The sequence below is a fragment of the Crocodylus siamensis genome, chromosome 2 (genome assembly GCF_052110815.1).
Source record: "Crocodylus siamensis isolate JL-2025a chromosome 2, ASM5211081v1, whole genome shotgun sequence".
Taxonomy (NCBI): Eukaryota; Metazoa; Chordata; order Crocodylia; family Crocodylidae; genus Crocodylus; species Crocodylus siamensis.
Genome location: NC_143396.1, coordinates 150956098 through 150973778, shown reverse-complemented (window position 1 = coordinate 150973778; position 17681 = coordinate 150956098). Strand labels below are relative to the sequence as shown.

Sequence of the window (17681 nt, the reverse complement as noted above, 5' to 3'; positions counted from 1 at the left end):
TTTTAAGTTTAAATCCATTTCTGATCTTTTAAACTCGTTTATGTGTAATGTCTGTCTTTGGCCTTTGTGTCTACTATTTATAGATAACTGGTTCTGGTATTCTAATGAGTGGTCTCTGATTGGCTTTATTTAAATGTCTTTGTTTCACTGACACATCCAGAACCAATTTCTAACTAGATTAAACTAGATAATTTAATAGCCAGGAAGTGCCAATTATTTAGGATTTATATCCTTGAGACAGTAATGGGGACAGTAGGGAAGGCCTCTTATCTCCTTTTGTCCCATGGTAGAATGCTGTTCTAACACTGGCTAACAAGGCTGTCTTATTCTTACTGAGGCCTTGTGCTCTGTCTGATTCTGTCTAGTGAGACAGATGGATGTTTTTTCTGTTCTGCTAAGTCAATTATAGGACCTGCAGGCAAATATGCTTTGGTCACCCAAGCAAAGGCTTCTGAGGACTTTTCTGCTTAGTCCTTTTTTGTAGGTAGTTACCCGGGCACAGGCTTTGAGGACTTTAGCTGCTCAGCAGCTTGTCATGGTTGCATTGGCCAAGCTTAGGCCTGGAGGCACAGCTTACAGAATCTAGTCTTGAAGTATATTTACCCATGTTTTAAAAGTATGTTAAATTGGTTCAACCAGTGAAAAATTTCTGTAGAGGAATGTAAAACATACAAAAAATATCAATTTAAAATGTGCTTTAGGGAGAGTCATAATTCTTAAATAAATTGATTTAGAAGAGTTCACTTTGCTATTTTGAAAACAAAAATAAATATAACCAGGAGACTGGAGATTAAAAACATTAAATAACATGAAATGTCTGTTAACTATTTGAAGTTGTTTTTTAATAACTTTTAGAGTCATGAAAATAAATAGCACTGGCTGGATGGCAGACATGCTGTATCAAAGTGTTACACAAAGCCCCAGTCCTAGTCTGTAACAGGGGGGCTTCCTGGTGCTGGTTAGATTTCTGCTTGTCCACCTGTTTTGGGGCCAACCACTTGCCCCTCTTTTTCTTGTCATGCCTTGATGATCTCCACCTCTGCTGCTCCAGATGTTGGAAGTGAAGTGTAAGGCCACCTGCAGACCTGCCTTGTGCAGCTCCTCTTTCATGTACTCCCTGCATGCCTCATACAAGGAGGGTACCATCATCCTGCTGAAGGTGGTGCATGCAGACACATGGTATGATGAGGCCATGAGCACCATGAGTCTCCTGAACCCTGATCACTCAACTAAGGAGAAGGGCTGGCCATCCACAGCAAATATCTCCCCAATTATCTGGGTGACCTCATTTACCTTGGGAACGTGCCCCCCTTCCTCTCTGCCTTTCCCCCAATGCTCCAGGGTGGCTTGACTCTGCTTCTGAGGGATGGGGACTTTGGAGAGAGAGGGGGGACTTCCTTTTGTGCATGCTCCCACTGGTGCCAGGTTGAGGAGGAGCAAGGGCAAGGGGGTGGTGCCTGTGGAGATGCATCAGCATCCCCTTGGTGCTGAAGTATTTCTCGTCCTTGCCAAGGCTGGTTTTGCATCAGCAGTGCAGGCAGATAGCCTACTTGGGATCATCTGCTACCTCAAAATGATCCCACACTACACTACCCCCTCACTTCTGGGATGCAGGTGTAGATCCTGCCATATCCCCCTCCTCAGCAGGCAGAGGCACAACAACAGGAGGAGCTGACTCAGCTGATCCACTTGCCTCCACAACTTCAACCTCCTCCATGGTGCTTTCCAGAGGAGACCTGGCTCTGGGGGAACTTTGAAGGGTGTAGAGCAGTAACTCAGATTCCCCCTCCTCCCCCAGAACTTCTCTGACTATGGCACTGAGCTCCCCTGGTTCCAGCTCCAGCTCCTCCTCTAGCACTAGAAGGTTCAGGCTGGGAACTGAAATTGGGGTGGAGGAGACTGTCATGCTGGTGCTTGTCATGATGGTGTTACTGGGAATTATTATTATTGCTGGTATTAGTGGAGATGGGGCAGGTGCAGATACTACTCCCACCTCATTGCTGCCACTAGCAGCAGAAGCCTCATGGCTGCTAGGGAAGAGGGTGCATCTAAGTTGGCGGGGGGGGAGGAACTTGCAGCTCACCCCCTATCCCCTCTAGTCCCTCTCTCTCCCCTGCCACATGACCTGGCACCTGCCTTTCCAGCCTGCTTCATAATGTTTGCTGTGCTGGAAAATGTGTCGCTTCTCGGCCTCTTGAAGGCTCAGATCGAGCGAAAACATTTATCTTCTATGTGCAATATATCTTTTTCGTGTGTGTGTGTGTGTGTGCGCGCGCGTGTGTGTAATATATCTTCTAAGTGCAATCAATACATATTCTATCTGTAATATATTGGAAACACCTTTCCACTTCACTGGTGTATCCAATCCTTTCCAAGAAGAGAGACTAGCAAGGGACTGACTATGAGGAAGCCAGCCACTGCAGCCAGCCAGTATTTTTCACACGTTGTTGCTTCCAGAGAGACAGCTCACAAAAGGCAGAGAAAGGCTTCACACAGACCATTACATGCTGTTTCTCTGTCCCTCCACCAGAGTACTGGGATTGGAAGGGACCTCAGGGACAGATCGCAGACACTGGACAGCTACAGATATCAATATCAGAGCAGTCCTTCCCCTCCTCTCTTCCCCCTCCTTCTTCTGAGTTTCTGTTTCCCCACAAGCCCGCCTCCAAAATGTTCTGAAACATCCAAACCATTTTGGATGGTTTTGTTTAGTTTTGGAGCCTTCTATTTCATTTCAGGTTCGGTGTTTTGAGCGCAAAATGGGCCGAAACACCTCTGAAACAAAATGGCTGCCAAAATTTTGCACAGCTCTAATAAATATGGCAGGCTTTAAATATGGCAGGCTATTAAATAATCAGCATGGCTTTTCTTTCAGATCTTCACCATGTTGCACTACAAACTCACATACTTCAATATGAGAGGAAGAGGAGAAATCATTCGCTACCTATTTGCCTATTCAGGCATAAAGTATGAAGACAACAGGATTGAATGGGCAGATTGGCCCAACATCAAACCAAGTGAGTAGAACAGATTTTTTTTTATCCAAACCTATTTTTAAAATCCTTTCATAACACAAAGCAGTAAAAAATGGGTACATACTTGCTCTTTCTGTTTTATTTGAAGTCCTGGCTTGATTGAAGTCAATAGAAATTTTGCCACTGGATGCAGCATGGCTGATTGCACCCCTTGGCTCCATAGCATAGAGCACGTCCCTCCCCCTGATATAACTTACCACAGGTTCCACTGGCTTCTATGCTGACCCAAGCTGGGTCCTAGCCTCAGAATTTGAACTGTTACCTGTCAAGGACCGATTGGAGATAAGGCAAGTGTTAACATTTTAGAACTCTTAGAAAAAATTGGCCTCAAAGGAGATACTGCAGTCCTTAGGGTGAAGTTACATATTACACTTATACCATACCATACCAACAGGGTAGTTAAAATGCAAACACCTACATATTAAGGCTTGTTAACTCATGTTAAGTGCCCTCTGTTACGAATTACGCTCTTAAAGCCACGTGCAGTTTGCTCTAGGCTGGGGCAATGATCACGCAGAGCAAGTATCCAAAGTCAAATATAGAATCTTTATTCGCTTGAGTGAGGTGCCTCCGGAGAGGGACCCTGCCTACTAGTTATAATACTTTTTTATACTTTCTTAACTAAAGAGTTAGTTCGTGATTAGCTCGTGCTCATAAAAATACCCAATCATCTATTAACTAAATCACTATTCTGTCCAATCAAGCAGCACTGTGGACGTGAATACCGAAGTTTAACTCTAGAGAATTACATGCCCCCTCTATTTTGTCTCAAGATGTTTCTTTATCTAACAAAAACAAATCATGCCCAACTTTCAAGGTTCTCCTGCTGATGAGACTCCCCTGTTGACTGGGTTCAGCTAGGTTCATATCGTATCAGTAACCCTCACACAGTAACCCCACACAGTACCCCTTTTCCCTCCCCGCTGTCTTGTAAGTGCTGTGTCCACTTTTATAAAATGGAGGCAAAAGAAGAAAGAAATGGCCTCACTTTTAGCATTACAAAGCCTTGCTTTAACCCTACAAGATTCATATACAACACCTCTGAGCATGTCAACTTCACACCACTTCAGGTGAGGACTAACTCTGGGTAGTGCTACTTAGCTCATGTTAGGGTAATTTTAATCTTCTCCATGGAGATAAAACAAGCAATTTGCAGTTCTTCAGTATCCCAGGATGTACTATTCCACCCCCTCACTCACCCAGAGCAGGAATACAGTGCAGCTGTCCTGCTCCTAGACACACTTCTGGTCTCTAGCCCTCTAGTGACCAGTCAGAGCTATACAGGCAAGCAATGGAATTGACAGTTAATGTGAGATGGCTTTCAGCACATTTTAACTTTAGCATTGCTTAGCATTCCACAGATTTAGTATACTCTAACTGAAACATGCAACTTCACCCTTGCATAACTTCAGAGAATAATCTGGGCAGGGACGACGGATAGGGGGTTCACATGAGTACATGTGCACCCCCTGAGTATGGTGGTGCACCCCCTGCAAAAAGACATCCCCGACACTGTTGGCGGCGCCTGTGGGCAGTTGCTGCTCGCCACCCTGCCACCACAGCGTCTGTGGACAGTCCACGATCGCTGCTGATGCTGCCAGAAGTGCCTGCAGGTAGTCACTGACCCCTGGTCTGCTCTCAGCACCCTCTTCCCCCCACCGCCGATAGTGCCAGCAGCGTTTGCAGGAGCTCCCAGCTTACTGCCACCAGGCTCCCGCCGCCAACAGCACAGCCGTGCTCCCACAGCCACCAGGGCCACATGCTGTTCATGAATCTGGGAGTGAAAGGCGCAAAATAGGAACCACTCTTTATGGTCGGACAGGTTCTTGAGGAGCCTGGATATATAATGCATTTATGCCAATATGTCAGGCTTTACACGAGTTCAAAGGAGGACTTGATAGACAATGTATAATACTATACTGCAGTAGCTTACTTGAATCTAGTATAAAACTATTCTCATAAAAATCAGGAGTAAAACTTTACCTGTATATATTGAACCGGTGCCAGAGTCCTTTCTCTGCAGTTTATGCACAAATCTGCAGAGAAAGTTATGTACAAGCCTTTTACGTGTTCCCTTGCTACTTGTGACAAAGTACTATAACACCATTCAGTGCATAATAATGGGTCATCTCTTTGCCCTGGATTCAAGGGTAATTTATATAGGTTTTGAAAAATAATCTATGGTGTAAATATGTAATCTGTCCAAATCCGCAGAAATAATGAATAAGAGGAAAAATGCATAGGATGAAAAATCAAGTGCCATGTTTCCTCTGCTTTACTAGTGGCAGGTTAGAGTAGTATGTCTTGTGTTGTGTCAGGGTTGACAGTAGTCTTATGCAGAGTTTAGGTTATAGATTGTATAAGCTGGTTTGGATAGGGATGATCCTACCTCAGGCTGAGGTTTGGACTAGATGACCTCTGGAGGTCTCTTCCAACCCTACTGCTCTATGATTTTATGGCTGTCACTTTGTTTTTAGTGGTCGTCTTGAACTGCTTAATTCAGTTTCATTTCTACCACAATCCCCCTGACCTCCCCTGACACAGATTTTACACTTTTGGAGAGCGCTCTGCAGGCAGGCAGAGTTCCAGCCTGCAAGCAGCTGGGGGGAGCAGTAGGAGGGCAGTCAGACAGGGGGTGCCATGTGCATGTGCATGCTCACACATGCACATGGCCATCAGGCAGCCTGGAGAGAAGCTTCCTCAGGCAAGACTGGAGGGAGGAAGGGGGATCGAGGTTCCCATAAGGAGGGAGAGAAGGAGGGAGGTAGTTGGGTAGGCTAGGGCTAGGGCTGCTGTCCAGACTGGGTGAGGCTTGAGGGCCAGGACCGGAATGCACAGCTGCAGGGGAACAGAGATCGGGATGGAGCCACGAGCAGCTTGTTGGGGGGTGGGGGGCAGAGGGGGGAAGGGGAAAGAGGGAGGCTGGCTCTCTGCTGCTGCACACACTCCTGGGGGGCCAGGGAAGGCACATGCCCCACAGACCTGTGCATAGGGTGGAGCCAGGTTGCCTGCTAAAGGCAACTCTTAGAACTCCACGCCCTGATGCCCTCCCTTAGAGCTTCAATGGCTCAGTGAGTGGGACCTGGCACAGCAGAGCAGAGTGGGGAAGTTCCTTAGTGCTGCAAGTCCCACACTGCCCAGTGGTGAAAAAGCTTGCGGAAAAAAATGGAGCAGTGCATGCATGGACAGTATGCTTTTACAGCACAGAGAACATCTAGGGTGCTCTCGTCTGGATGTGGCCATTGATTTTATCCTGGTTACTTTAGCTAAGTGTAGAAGATGAACTGCGAGGATTTAACGCTATATCTCAAGAAGGCAGACCATACAGATTCTTTCACTCAGAGATATATGTATAAGGGGCAGTAAAGGGGAGTTTTCCCAAGAGTCCACAATAAAAAAAAGGATCCAGCAGAAAAAGACCAAATAGTGGTGATTGATGCCAGTACCAAGTAGTGCACATAAGCATCAATCAGATTACCCAAGGCCAGGGGGATGCAGAAACAACAATAATGGCACAGTTTGTTATATAGATCCTTTACTAAAAAGGATGATTTTTTTAAATTGAAAAGAACCTGGTTTGAATACCACAGTGCAGACATAGTATGAAAGGGTTAGCATTTAGCAATACATTTCTGAACTTAAAACCTGGGGCTGAAGCTGAGCCGCTGCCTGACCTGGGCTGGCACTCAAACCTAAGACTAAACTTCCCCCTCTCCCTACGTTGTTTGGGGAGGAAAAAATCTCATCTTGGATTCAAGTAAATACAGTAGGTAATCTCTGTTTTCCTTCACTGCAGACTAACTTTTGTATCTGATTGGCAGTACAACCACAGCATTATCTAGTTATGATAATTTGTTGGATTTATGTTCCTAGCTATTGACTCAGTGCTGCTATTACTGAGGTGACCATGAGTGGGATCAGGTCCCTATATCAGTCTTCGTTAATGAAGACAGCCACAATGAAACATATGGACACTAGATCAGACAATCTTTATCTGATTTTTTAATCCCATTGTTGTACCTTGCACTCTAATTGTACAAACACTCCCATGTGGTTAGGCACATACGTATAGTTGCATACATGCTTAAGCTTAAGCACCTTACTGGGTGAGAGCCAAAATGCTCAACACCTTGCACAAACTACTCCCACTTCCTACACCCCTCCCAACCTTCTCCCTGACTACTCCCTTTGCATCCTTCCATGCCTAGATTTATTCTTGTTTTGTAGTACTCTGTAGGCTCAGAGCAGACTTCTGTTTAATGCATGCTAGCCAAATCTCTCCTGCTCAAGGGGGGTGGGGAGTCTTTTGTCCCTCTAAAGCCCAGATATATCACTAGAAGCACTATAAAACTGTTTAGAGAGAAAAACCTATAGTTGTAAAGACAAACAAGTATAAAAATGTTTTATAGTCTATAAATTACAAAATTCAATGTGCAATCAGGGAGCTACATGCTATAAAAATTAACTCATTTCTAAGTAGTAACGTTTCTGTATTATTTGATAAGATGTCATTCATTTCAACCACTGGTCCTGGTTTACAGGATTAGATGTACAAACATATAAGTAGTGTCAAATATGTTACATATACTTTTGCACTCCTTTTAACCTGTAGTTTCTTAATTCATGAGACTTTGCGAACATCTCCATGGAACAACTCACAATGGTCTATCTTGTGACAGCTTCAATGAATAATTTCATTAAAACCAAATGAACTTTAAAGGAAAGTGCCTGGGATTGCTTCAAAGTCAATTTGTACTAATAAACAGTTCTTACAATGCAACTTTACAGGTTATGTAAACTTTTATGAATAGTGTTATTGTACTAAGTATAGTTTAAACTTAATTGTAAGGTGTCAAAACTAAATACCTGTTGGATATTAATTTTGGATACAATGGCCAAGATTTACCCTCACTACTTAGAAAAAATTGTATACAAGAATGTACAAAACCTTAACCGTCAGCAAGACCTGTGTAAGACATCTCAAACAACTGCTGCTTTGTTACCATATTATTTTAAAGCAGCCTGCCCAAATCCCTTCAAAACAGCAGTCTATTTATACATGGAAAGCATTCAGATTTCATCAGGAAGGAAAGGGAAGTGCATGGTACACACTGTTCTAGCGTACCTGGAACAACACACCAAACTCTTCAAATTATTAGCAGAGAAGAACAGGGATCGGCATACCAGAGCTATTTCAACTCCAGGCCTAAAGAAAAATAAAAACAAAACCTAGGATGAATAAAGCATTCACCTGGTGATACAGGGTCACAGAAATGAGACCTGGAGGCATGATTGTCTAAACTAGAGCTATCCACTAGGGCTGTGCGAAGCTATAGGTGGTGATTCGATTCAGAGGAGATTCGGCCCGATTCAGTGGCCAAATCTCTGAATCCAAATCGAATCAAGGGACCAATTTAAAGGTCCAAATCAATTCAAAGCTCTCTGAAACTTCGGCAAAGATTCAGACAGTTTTGATGATTCAGGCATTCCCTGGTGGCTGCAGCAGGGAGTAGTGGGGCTGGGGGAGGGGACTATGGGAGGACCCCTGCCAGCTCCCCCAGCATCCTCAGCCCCCCTGACCCCCACCCGCTCCCCCAGCCCCCTCCCATAGCTGCCTTCACCCACCCCAACTCCTGATAATTTTTTAAAAAGCCACAGCTCACTGAGTGCTGCTGGGCAGGGGGGCAATCTCCGTTGCCCCCCCCCACTGCCCCACGCTGCATGTGGGCTCTGCCATGAGCCCCCTGCCACCCCCTCCTTTCCCCCATCCCCCCATGGGTGCCCCACCCTGGCCAGCTCCAGCTCTTTAGGGGAAAAAAAAATGAGAAAAGCTCTGGGACTCACCACTTCTGCTGCAGCCTCTGGACTTGGGGGCTCATGCAGAGCCCCCCATGTGTTGGGGGGCAATGGGGGGCAGTGGGAATTGACCCCTAATAGCAGGAGTGGTGAGTCTGGGGTTTTTTTGGGGGTTTTTTTCCTTAAAGAGCCAGAACTGGCCCAGGAGGGGGCACCCATTGGGAGACTGGGGGAGTGAGGGGGGTTGGAGGGCTCATACAGAGCCCCCATGCAGCTTGGGGCTGTGGGGCACAGCAGGGATTGCCCCCCACCCAGCAGCACCCACTGAGTCGGGGCTTTTTCCCCCCAAAGAGCCGGGAGCTGGGGCAGCCATTGCTGGGCTGGGAGAGAAGTGGGTATGGGCCTGGCTGATTCAGCCAAATCGAATCAGGACAGTGATTCGAATCACCGAATCAAATCACTGTCCCCAGAATTGCCTGAATCTGAATCCAAATCCAATCCAAAGCAAATATTAGCTGCTTTGCACAGGCCTATTATCCAACCTCTGAAAAGCTGGGAGCCAAATCCTGCCATAGGTAAAAAAACACAATGACGAAAGAGGTACCAACTTCCTCATGTAAATTACTAACTTTTCCACAATTTCGTCTGGTTTCTTACCTTCAGATTCCCAGTCTGAGCTCAGTTTTATCTGGATTAAAGTTCTCTGGTAAGTGGGATCCTGGTTTTCTGGTTAAAAAAAAAATCACAAATTCTCTGATAAAAATCGCACATTCTCTGATTAACCCCCCCAAATCTGTGATTAAAATGAAATGGCACTATATATACAGGTATCAATTAAACACAATGTTTTATTGATATATTTATAATTTTAAAACAATTTGGAAGCCTACCAGTGCCCCAATAGCTATAATAAAATACATTGTAAGTACCTATAAATTTTGGTATTCGATTTTGGGGGTTTTTTATCATGGAAAATCAGATCTCCCCCTTCCCCCCTTGCTCACCAGGACACAGGTCCAGGCCCCTCACTCCTAAGCCACAGCTCCCCAGCTCTGCTGGTGCCTCTCACTCCCCACCCACAGCCCCCCACCTCCTCCAGCCCTGCAAGAGTGGGTCCCCAGCTGCCAGGGCTATGGCTCATGCAGCAGCACCTGAGCCCCAGCCAGACAGGGAGTTGCTGCTATGGTGGACCAGAATGTGCAGCCCAGCTCTCCCTCCCCCATGAGTGACATGGCTGGAATGGAGCCCATGGGGGGTTGCAGGTATGGGCTTCTCACTGCAGGCTCAGGATCCCCACCCTGGTGCCCTCCCCCCATGGCTTCCACAACCCCAGTGGGCAAGACCCAACACAACAGCGCAGAACAGGGCAGGCAGGAAAGCTCAGTGTCACCACTGGGAGCTCCACGCTGCCATGGTGAGGAGCATTGGTGATGCATAGGGGTGTAATGTGGGTGGACATGCATCCCCTGACAGAAGCACCATTGATGCTGGCGTTGATGCCCCCTGCCACTGCCACCACTGCCGCCCCCACCTGCAGGCGGTCACCATGCCCCTCCAGCCTCTGGGGCCACGTGTTGTTCATGGTGAGAAACCCACTGCCTGTCTAGCATCAGCAAGGGGCACAACTTTGTGCTGCCACTATTATTGCTGGCAGGTGGGTAGGGGGCACCTCGACAGGGTGGTGTGGGACTTGCAGCAGCAAGGAACTTCCCTGCCCCTTTCTGCTACACTGGGTGCTGCCTCCTGGAAGAGATTGATCCTTCAGGGAACTTAGGTGGAGCAATCCCCAATTCCTGATTAAGCCTTGGCCTGAAGTAGAATCCTAGAATCACAGAAAGTTAGGGTTGGGAGGTACCTCAGGAGATCATCTAGTCAACGGGTAGGCAATGTTTTTTGACCAGAGTGCCAAAACCCCCCACAATGCCTAACGTAGAAGGTGCCAGAGTGCCAGCATTCCAGAAAAAAAAAAAGAGGGCAGGGGGTACATGGCAGGATGCCTTGCTTTTGCCTCTTGCCCTCCACCCAAAGCCCATGACCCCAAAGCCCTGCTGCCCCTTGCCCCCATCCAAAGACCCTGCCCCTAGCCCTGCTGCCCTGTGCCCCCCACCCTGGGCTCTGTGGCTGTCAGCAGCTACCCAGAACCTGGGCCAGCTGCAAAAATCTGCTGCTTCTCCACCCTGGCCCCAACTGCCTCCCAGCCCCAGCTCCAGCCCCAGCCCCAGCCCCGGGCTCCAGGGAGATAACACATATCGGCCGCTTCTGCAAAGCAGCGTTGGAACCCAGTGTGGCAGGGCACAGTGGGGGGGGTGCAGAAAGCTGCCTGCTCCCAGCTCCCCGCTGCCCTGCCCCACTTCCCTTGCAGGAGTAGCGTTGGAACTCAGTGCAGCAGGGCACAGCGGGGGGATACAGAAAGCTGCCTGCTCCCAACTTCCTGCTGCACTGCCACACTTCCCCTATGTGCACTGGAGCAGCATGGGCAGCAGTGCAGGGATGTGCCCCTCGCTGCTGCCCCCACCTGCAAGGGAAGTGGGGCAGGGCAGCAGGGAGCTGGGAGCAGGCAGCTTTCTGCACCCCCCCCCCCACTGTGCCCTGCTGCACTGGGTTCCAATGCTGCTTTGCAGAAGCAGCGAAGGCAACACAGCGGGGAGCATTGCTGGTATGTGCTGCCTCCCTGGAATGTGGGGCCAGGTCTGGGGCTGGGAAGCAGCTGGGGCCAGGGCCAGGGCTGAGGTGGAGAGACAGCAGATGTTTGCAGGTGGCCCAGGTTCTGGGTAGCTGCTGATAGCCATGGAGCCTTGGCTGCTTGCAGCAGAGCTTCCATGGGAACAGCCCAGGCTCCATGGCTATCAGCAGCTACCCAGAGCCAGGCCAGCTGCAGCTGGGAAGCTACAAACAGCTTCTGCCTTCCCGCCCCGGCCCTGACTCCGGGCACGCAGCACTGTTCCCGTTGGGGCTGGGGAGGCAGCAGCTGTTTGTACCCTCCTGGCTGCAGCCAGCCCCAGCTCTGGGTAGCTGCTGGAGCCTGGGCTGCTCCCAGCAGGGTTTGCAGTGTCTCAGCTGCCTGCTGGGAGCAGCCCGGGCTCCCGGCTGGCAGCAGCTACCCAGATCTGGGGCCAGCTGCTGCTTAGAGGCTGCAAACAGCTGCTGCCTCCCCAGCCCCAATGAGTGCCGAGGAAAATGGCCTTGCGTGCCATGCTTGGCATGCGTGCCGAGGGTTGCTGATCCCTTATCTAGTTCAACCCCCTGCTCAAAGCAGGACCATCCCCAGCTAGATCATCCCAGCCAAATCTTTGCCTAACTGGGTTTTGAAAACCTCCAAAGATGGAGCTTCCACCACCTCTCTGGGTAACCTGTTCTGGTGTTTTACTACCCTCCTAGTGCCAAATTCTTCCTAATAGCTAACCTACACCTCCCTTGCTGCAATTTGAGACCACTGCTCCTTGTTCTGTCATCCACATCAATTTCATAGACTGGAATTTTGCTTCATTAATGAAGATGAGTAACAAATTATATATTATTTTTGTATAAAGCTAATAAGTAGCATTATTATTATTAACAATAATTACTTATTATCATTATTAGAGATGATGATGATAACCTTTAAAAAAAGCAGAAAATCTCCTGCCCCACAAAGCAGGGATAATATTAAAAAGTCACATAGCAATCATACCATTTGCTTCCCTATACATCTGTCCAGAGATCCTGGATTTCCTTAGTGTCTTGGAAGAGGAACACATTCAGTCCCATCCTAATTGCCATCATCAGAATGCCAAGTCATAGAAGTAAATATCAGTAAATATACCAAAGAAAGAAAAAAGGGCACAGCCAGACTCTCAAGGACCCAGAATTAAAACAAACAGAAGATCTATGGCAGCATTATGAAAATTCTAGAGAAATACATACAAGATGTCTGGGGAATGATCCCAGTTGCTCCACCTGATAAGAGGAGTTAAACCAAACAGTTGCCAGAATAGTCACCACCTGACCTTGCATTGCCAAGCTTTGTGAGCTAGGACATAAGCAGCTTTTTGCTCACATCGGACATTGATTGCCCTGACAATTGATCTCTCAACATCAGTGTAGTTAACGAGTGACATCCAGAGAGTGATGGCTAGGTGCCTCTCTACTCAGAGGACAACTACCAGTATTCTGGTGCTGCAGGAATGGATCTAAGATTTTAAAAAGGGAGGTGCAAATGATAGGGTGGTCCAAGTCATTTGGTGTCAGATAAGGAGGAAGGGGGAGGGTAGAGGGAACAGAGTTAGTATTTACCCCCTGCGTTCCAGAACAGAGAGAATGCAGCAGCTTCAGCAGCTGCACTGAAAAGCCCTGTATGTACTACACTGTTGAAGGGGGGTGCAACTGCACCACTATCTCTACAGATCTATCCCTGCTGCTAATTACAACAGACAGTGGTAGTTGTCTGATCCCAGAAACAGTGCTTCAGGAAGACTCTCCAGAAAAAAGGTCATACACAAACAACTACTCTGTTTCATCCTCCTCTATTAATATTACCATGGTACCATTCACGCTATCTTCCCAGATTGTCCAGAATCATTAGCTACATGATATTGATTGCAAGTACACAGGTCTGTTCCTATTAATAGCAGGATTGTGAAGATCTGCAGTATTTTTTTTTCTTTCCTTTTCCATCCCCACTGCTACCTAATTGCAGTTTGAATATAGCACTCTCTGCAAAAAGCAAGGTGGATTACTGGATGACAGGAGAGTAATCATTTAATTTTGTTAGTTTGACCTCAAATTCTTCTAATTTCAGTGCCTCTCACAATAAATCCCAGAATGCATCAAGAATGGCAGCAGAATATTTCTACCACAGGAAATCTATCCAGAATGCAATGCCTTTATTTTGAAAAAATCCAGTGTTGGGATTCTGGGGCTGGGCAGAGCTGCCATTGACAGGGCTGGGAGAATGGGCAGGGGATGGGGGCTCATGGCAGAGCCCCCCACACAGCACGAGACAGTAGAGGGCAGGAGGGATTGCCCCCTCACCTGGCAGCAGCTGGTGAGTGGAATGCTTTTTTTTTTTTTTTTTAAAGAGCCAGGCTACTGGGGCTGGGTGGGACAGCCATTGATGGGGCTGGGAGAGCAAGCGGGGGTTTGGGGGCACTCAGGGGGGCTGGGGGAGCAGGTAGGGGATGGGGCCTGGTGAGGGCCCCCCCATGGTCCCCTTTTGCACCCCTCCCTGCTCCCTACTTACTGGCGTGGAGCCCAGGTTCAGTTCCCTGCAGTGGCAAGTGGGGACTGCCCAAATTGCTGAATCGACTTGGAGGCTTTGAATTGATTTGGACATTTTTATTGGTCTCCTGATTTGATTTGGATTCAGAGATTTGGCTGCCAAATTGGGCTGAATCTGCTCCAAATTGAATTAGCACCTGAAGCTTTGCACAGACCTACTGTCCAACCTTTTCTAAAACATCTCCAGTGACAGGGAGTCCACAGTTTCCCTAGGCAGTCTAGTCCACTGTGTCATTACCTTTTCCACCAGCTGAACATGCCTAGCTACTTCACCCTCTCCCTGTACGACTTGCCTTCCAAGCCCTTTATCATCATCTTGAGTCTCTCAAGTTTCAAGAAGATCGGTGCACAGGTGTGGGGGGAACTGTACCCCAAGTTCTTGAAAGCAAAACTCAAGTCACGTATATGTGTTACACCACAGGGGGTGAAAACTGCAGGGGTGGTAGCCCCTGCTGAGGCCACAAAGCCTGCCAAGTTTCAGGAAGATCAGTGCTTTGGGGGGAACTGCACCTTAAGCTGCAGACAAGCAAAACTCGTGCCATGGGTGACACTGTGTGTTAAGGCACAGCAGGGTGACAGCTGCAGGCCTGCTAGCCCCTGCTAAGGCCACAAAGCCTGCCAGCTGTCAAGGAGATAGGTGCAGGGGTTCTGGGGCCCTGCACCTCTAGATGCTGATAGGCAAAACTCATGACATGGGTGCTTGTACAACTGTGTCTGTCGTGGAGCACAGGGGTGTGGGTGGGGGGGGGTGGGAAATGGGACTGCTGCAAGCGTGGCTGCTAAGCTACTGTGTTACTTGTTACCAATTAATCTGTAGCTCTCTACGATAAGGAAAGCTACACATCCCTGCAAGCTGATATTGGCAACCAGGGTGGATGACGGGAGACCCTCTGGGTTAAAACCTGTGGGGAACACGGCACAGGGGATGGTGGGAGTCTACTACAGACCTACCACCCAAAGTCCTGAGCTTGACCTGAGCAGGATTATGCCCGGGAACTGGCTGAGGCCGCATGCTCCAGGACCATGGTTGTCATTGATGATTTCAGTTACCTGGATATCTCATGGGAGGATCACTCAGCAAAATCCAAGCAGTCGCAAAGCTTCCTCTCATGCATGGATGACCTCTACCTGACTCAAGAAGTCTATGGGCCAACAAAAGGCAAAGTGATGCTTGACCTGCTACTGGCTACTGGGGATGACCTAATCGGTGACCTAGTGATCAATGGGAAGCTGGATGACAACAACCATGAGCTGACCCCCTTCACCATCCGCCATAAAGCTGGCAAGTCAGTCAGCGACACAGAAGTCCTTGACTTCAGGAAAGCCGACTTTGACAAGCTCAGGAGGCTTGTCAGTCAGGCCCTAAGGGAGCATGACCCCAGGGAGAGGGGAGTTCAAGATGAGTGGCTGCTCCTCAAGGGAGTGATCCTCAATGCACAAGCTAAGTCTATTCCATCTTGGAGGAAAGGCAGAAAGAGGACACAGCAGCCTCCCTGGGTCTCTAGGGATGTAGCAGACCTCCTGAGGCTAAAAAGAAAGGCCTACAAAGGATGGAGGATGGGATTCACCTCTAAGGAGGATTATTCTGTACTGGTCTGGTCCTGCAGGGAGCAAACCAGGAAAGCCAAGGCTGCAACTGAACTCCAACTAGCTTCAAGCATCAAGGACAATAAAAAATCCTTTTTCAGATATGTGGGGAGCTGGAGGAAAAGCAAGGGTAACATTGGAGCCCTGCTGAACCAGATGGGGCAACTAACAACTGATGCCCAGGAAAAAGCCAACATATTAAATAGGTACTTTGCATTGGTCTTTCTTCAGTCCCATGGGACGCCCATGCCCACTATGGGACAGGGAGGTCTGGGTGAGGGAGATCCCCTGTCCTCCATTAATGCTGACCTCATGAAGGAATATCTTGAGAAGCTGGATACCTTCAAGTCAGCCAGCCCTGACAATCTACACCCCAGGGTACTCAAGGAGCTGGCGAGCATCATAGCCCAGCCCCTGGCACGGATCTTTGAAAACTCCTGGTGGTCTGGTGTAGTGCCCAAAGACTGGAAGAAGGCCAATGTGGTGCCTATCTTCAAGAAAGGGAGGAAAGTGGATCCGGCTAACTATAGGCCCATCAGCCTGACTTCTATTCCAGGGAAGATCTTAGAAAAGTTTATTAAAGAGGCCATCCTTAATGGACTGGCCGACTCCAACATCCTAAGGGATAACCAGCATGGGTTTGTTGCAGGTAGGTCTTGCTTGACCAATCTCATTTCCTTCTATGACCAGGTGACCTATCACCTGGTGTCACGGAGTCACGGAAGTGCCCCGTGACGGTGAGGGTGATTGGCAGAGCTGCCAATCACCCAGGCAGCTCAGGTGCCGGTTACCAGGGCGACCAGGTGGGTCACATGGCCAGAAGGGGGCAGGGCCAGGCCTTTATAAACAGCTTAGGCCGGAGCCTGACACACAGTTCCCTTCTGGCTGCTGCAGGAGCAGGAGCTCTGTGGCTGAGCTGAGTGGCCTGAGTTAGTGGTCGCAGCCTTACCACACTAACCGGCTGCGATGATGCAGGGAACCAGATCGCCCTGACGGGAGGTAGGACTGAGAGCCCTGGCGGGGCTTGGAGTTGTGGTTAGGCGTACGGAGCCTCTGTGTTTATGTTGCAGCCAGATGGTTTGAGTTTAAGTTACAGTTTGCACCGGAGGACCGGGTGAGGCTGTAGGGGAGTGAGGAGGCCTCACGGGGGCTCCCCAACAGCTTGGGGGTTCCCAGTGCCCAGTAGGGGCACAGTGCCAGGGGCACTATTGTCGGTACCAGGGAGGCACCGTATTGCGCCAGGGAGGCACGGTGTACAAGGTTGCAGACCCCAGCCCATAAGGGTGGGGTGTTGCCCAGTGGGGCAGCTGGACCCAGAGAAGGGTCAAGGAGATAGGCACAGCGGCGAGCGCCTGTGCCCCGAGCGCGAGGCACGTGGCGTGTCAGCCCTAGAGAGGGCAAGGCCCCAGAGCGGGGCAGAAGCAGGGCGCGAGGCGTGTGGCGTGTCAGCCCTAGAGAGGGCAAGGCCCCAGAGGGGGCGAGGCCCCAGAGGGCGCGGTGCAGGCCCCAGAGGGGGCGAGGCCCCAGAGGGCGCGGTGCAGGCCCCAGAGGGCGCGAGGCCCCAGAGGGCGCGGTGCAGGCCCCAGAGGGCGCGGTGCAGGCCCCAGAGGGGGTGAGGCCCCAGAGGGGGCGAAGCGCAGAGGGCGCGGTACAGGCCCCAGAGGGGGCGAGGCCCCAGAGCGGGGCAGATCAAGCAGTGATAGCGAGCCACCCAATGGCGCCGAGACTAGGGCGGCGATAGCGCCGGCCCAATGGCGCCGAGACTAGGGTGGCAGTAGTGCCGGCCCAAGGGCACCGGTAGAGGGGGCGGCGAAAGCGGAGCCGGCCCCAGGGCGCCGGTAGAGAGGGTGGCGAGAGCGAGCCGGCCCCAGGGCGCCGGTAGAGAGGGTAGGGCACCGGTAGAGGGGGCGGCGAAAGCGGAGCCGGCCCCAGGGCGCCGGTAGAGAGGGTGGCGAGAGCGAGCCGGCCCCAGGGCGCCGGTAGAGAGGGTGGCGAGAGCGAGCCGGC

The 17681-nt window shown here is 49.6% G+C and overlaps 1 protein-coding gene across 2 annotated transcripts in view; it reads left to right on the top strand.

Moving 5' to 3' along the window:
* Window positions 1-17681, top strand: part of HPGDS (hematopoietic prostaglandin D synthase) — a 75159-nt gene that overhangs the window by 30126 nt on the left and 27352 nt on the right. For both annotated transcript variants that reach the window (XM_090034779.1, XM_090034780.1), the window contains exon 2: window positions 2876-3017. In XM_090034779.1, the coding sequence (XP_089890905.1) occupies window positions 2876-3017 (142 nt within the window). The remainder of the gene's footprint in view (window positions 1-2875; window positions 3018-17681) is intronic.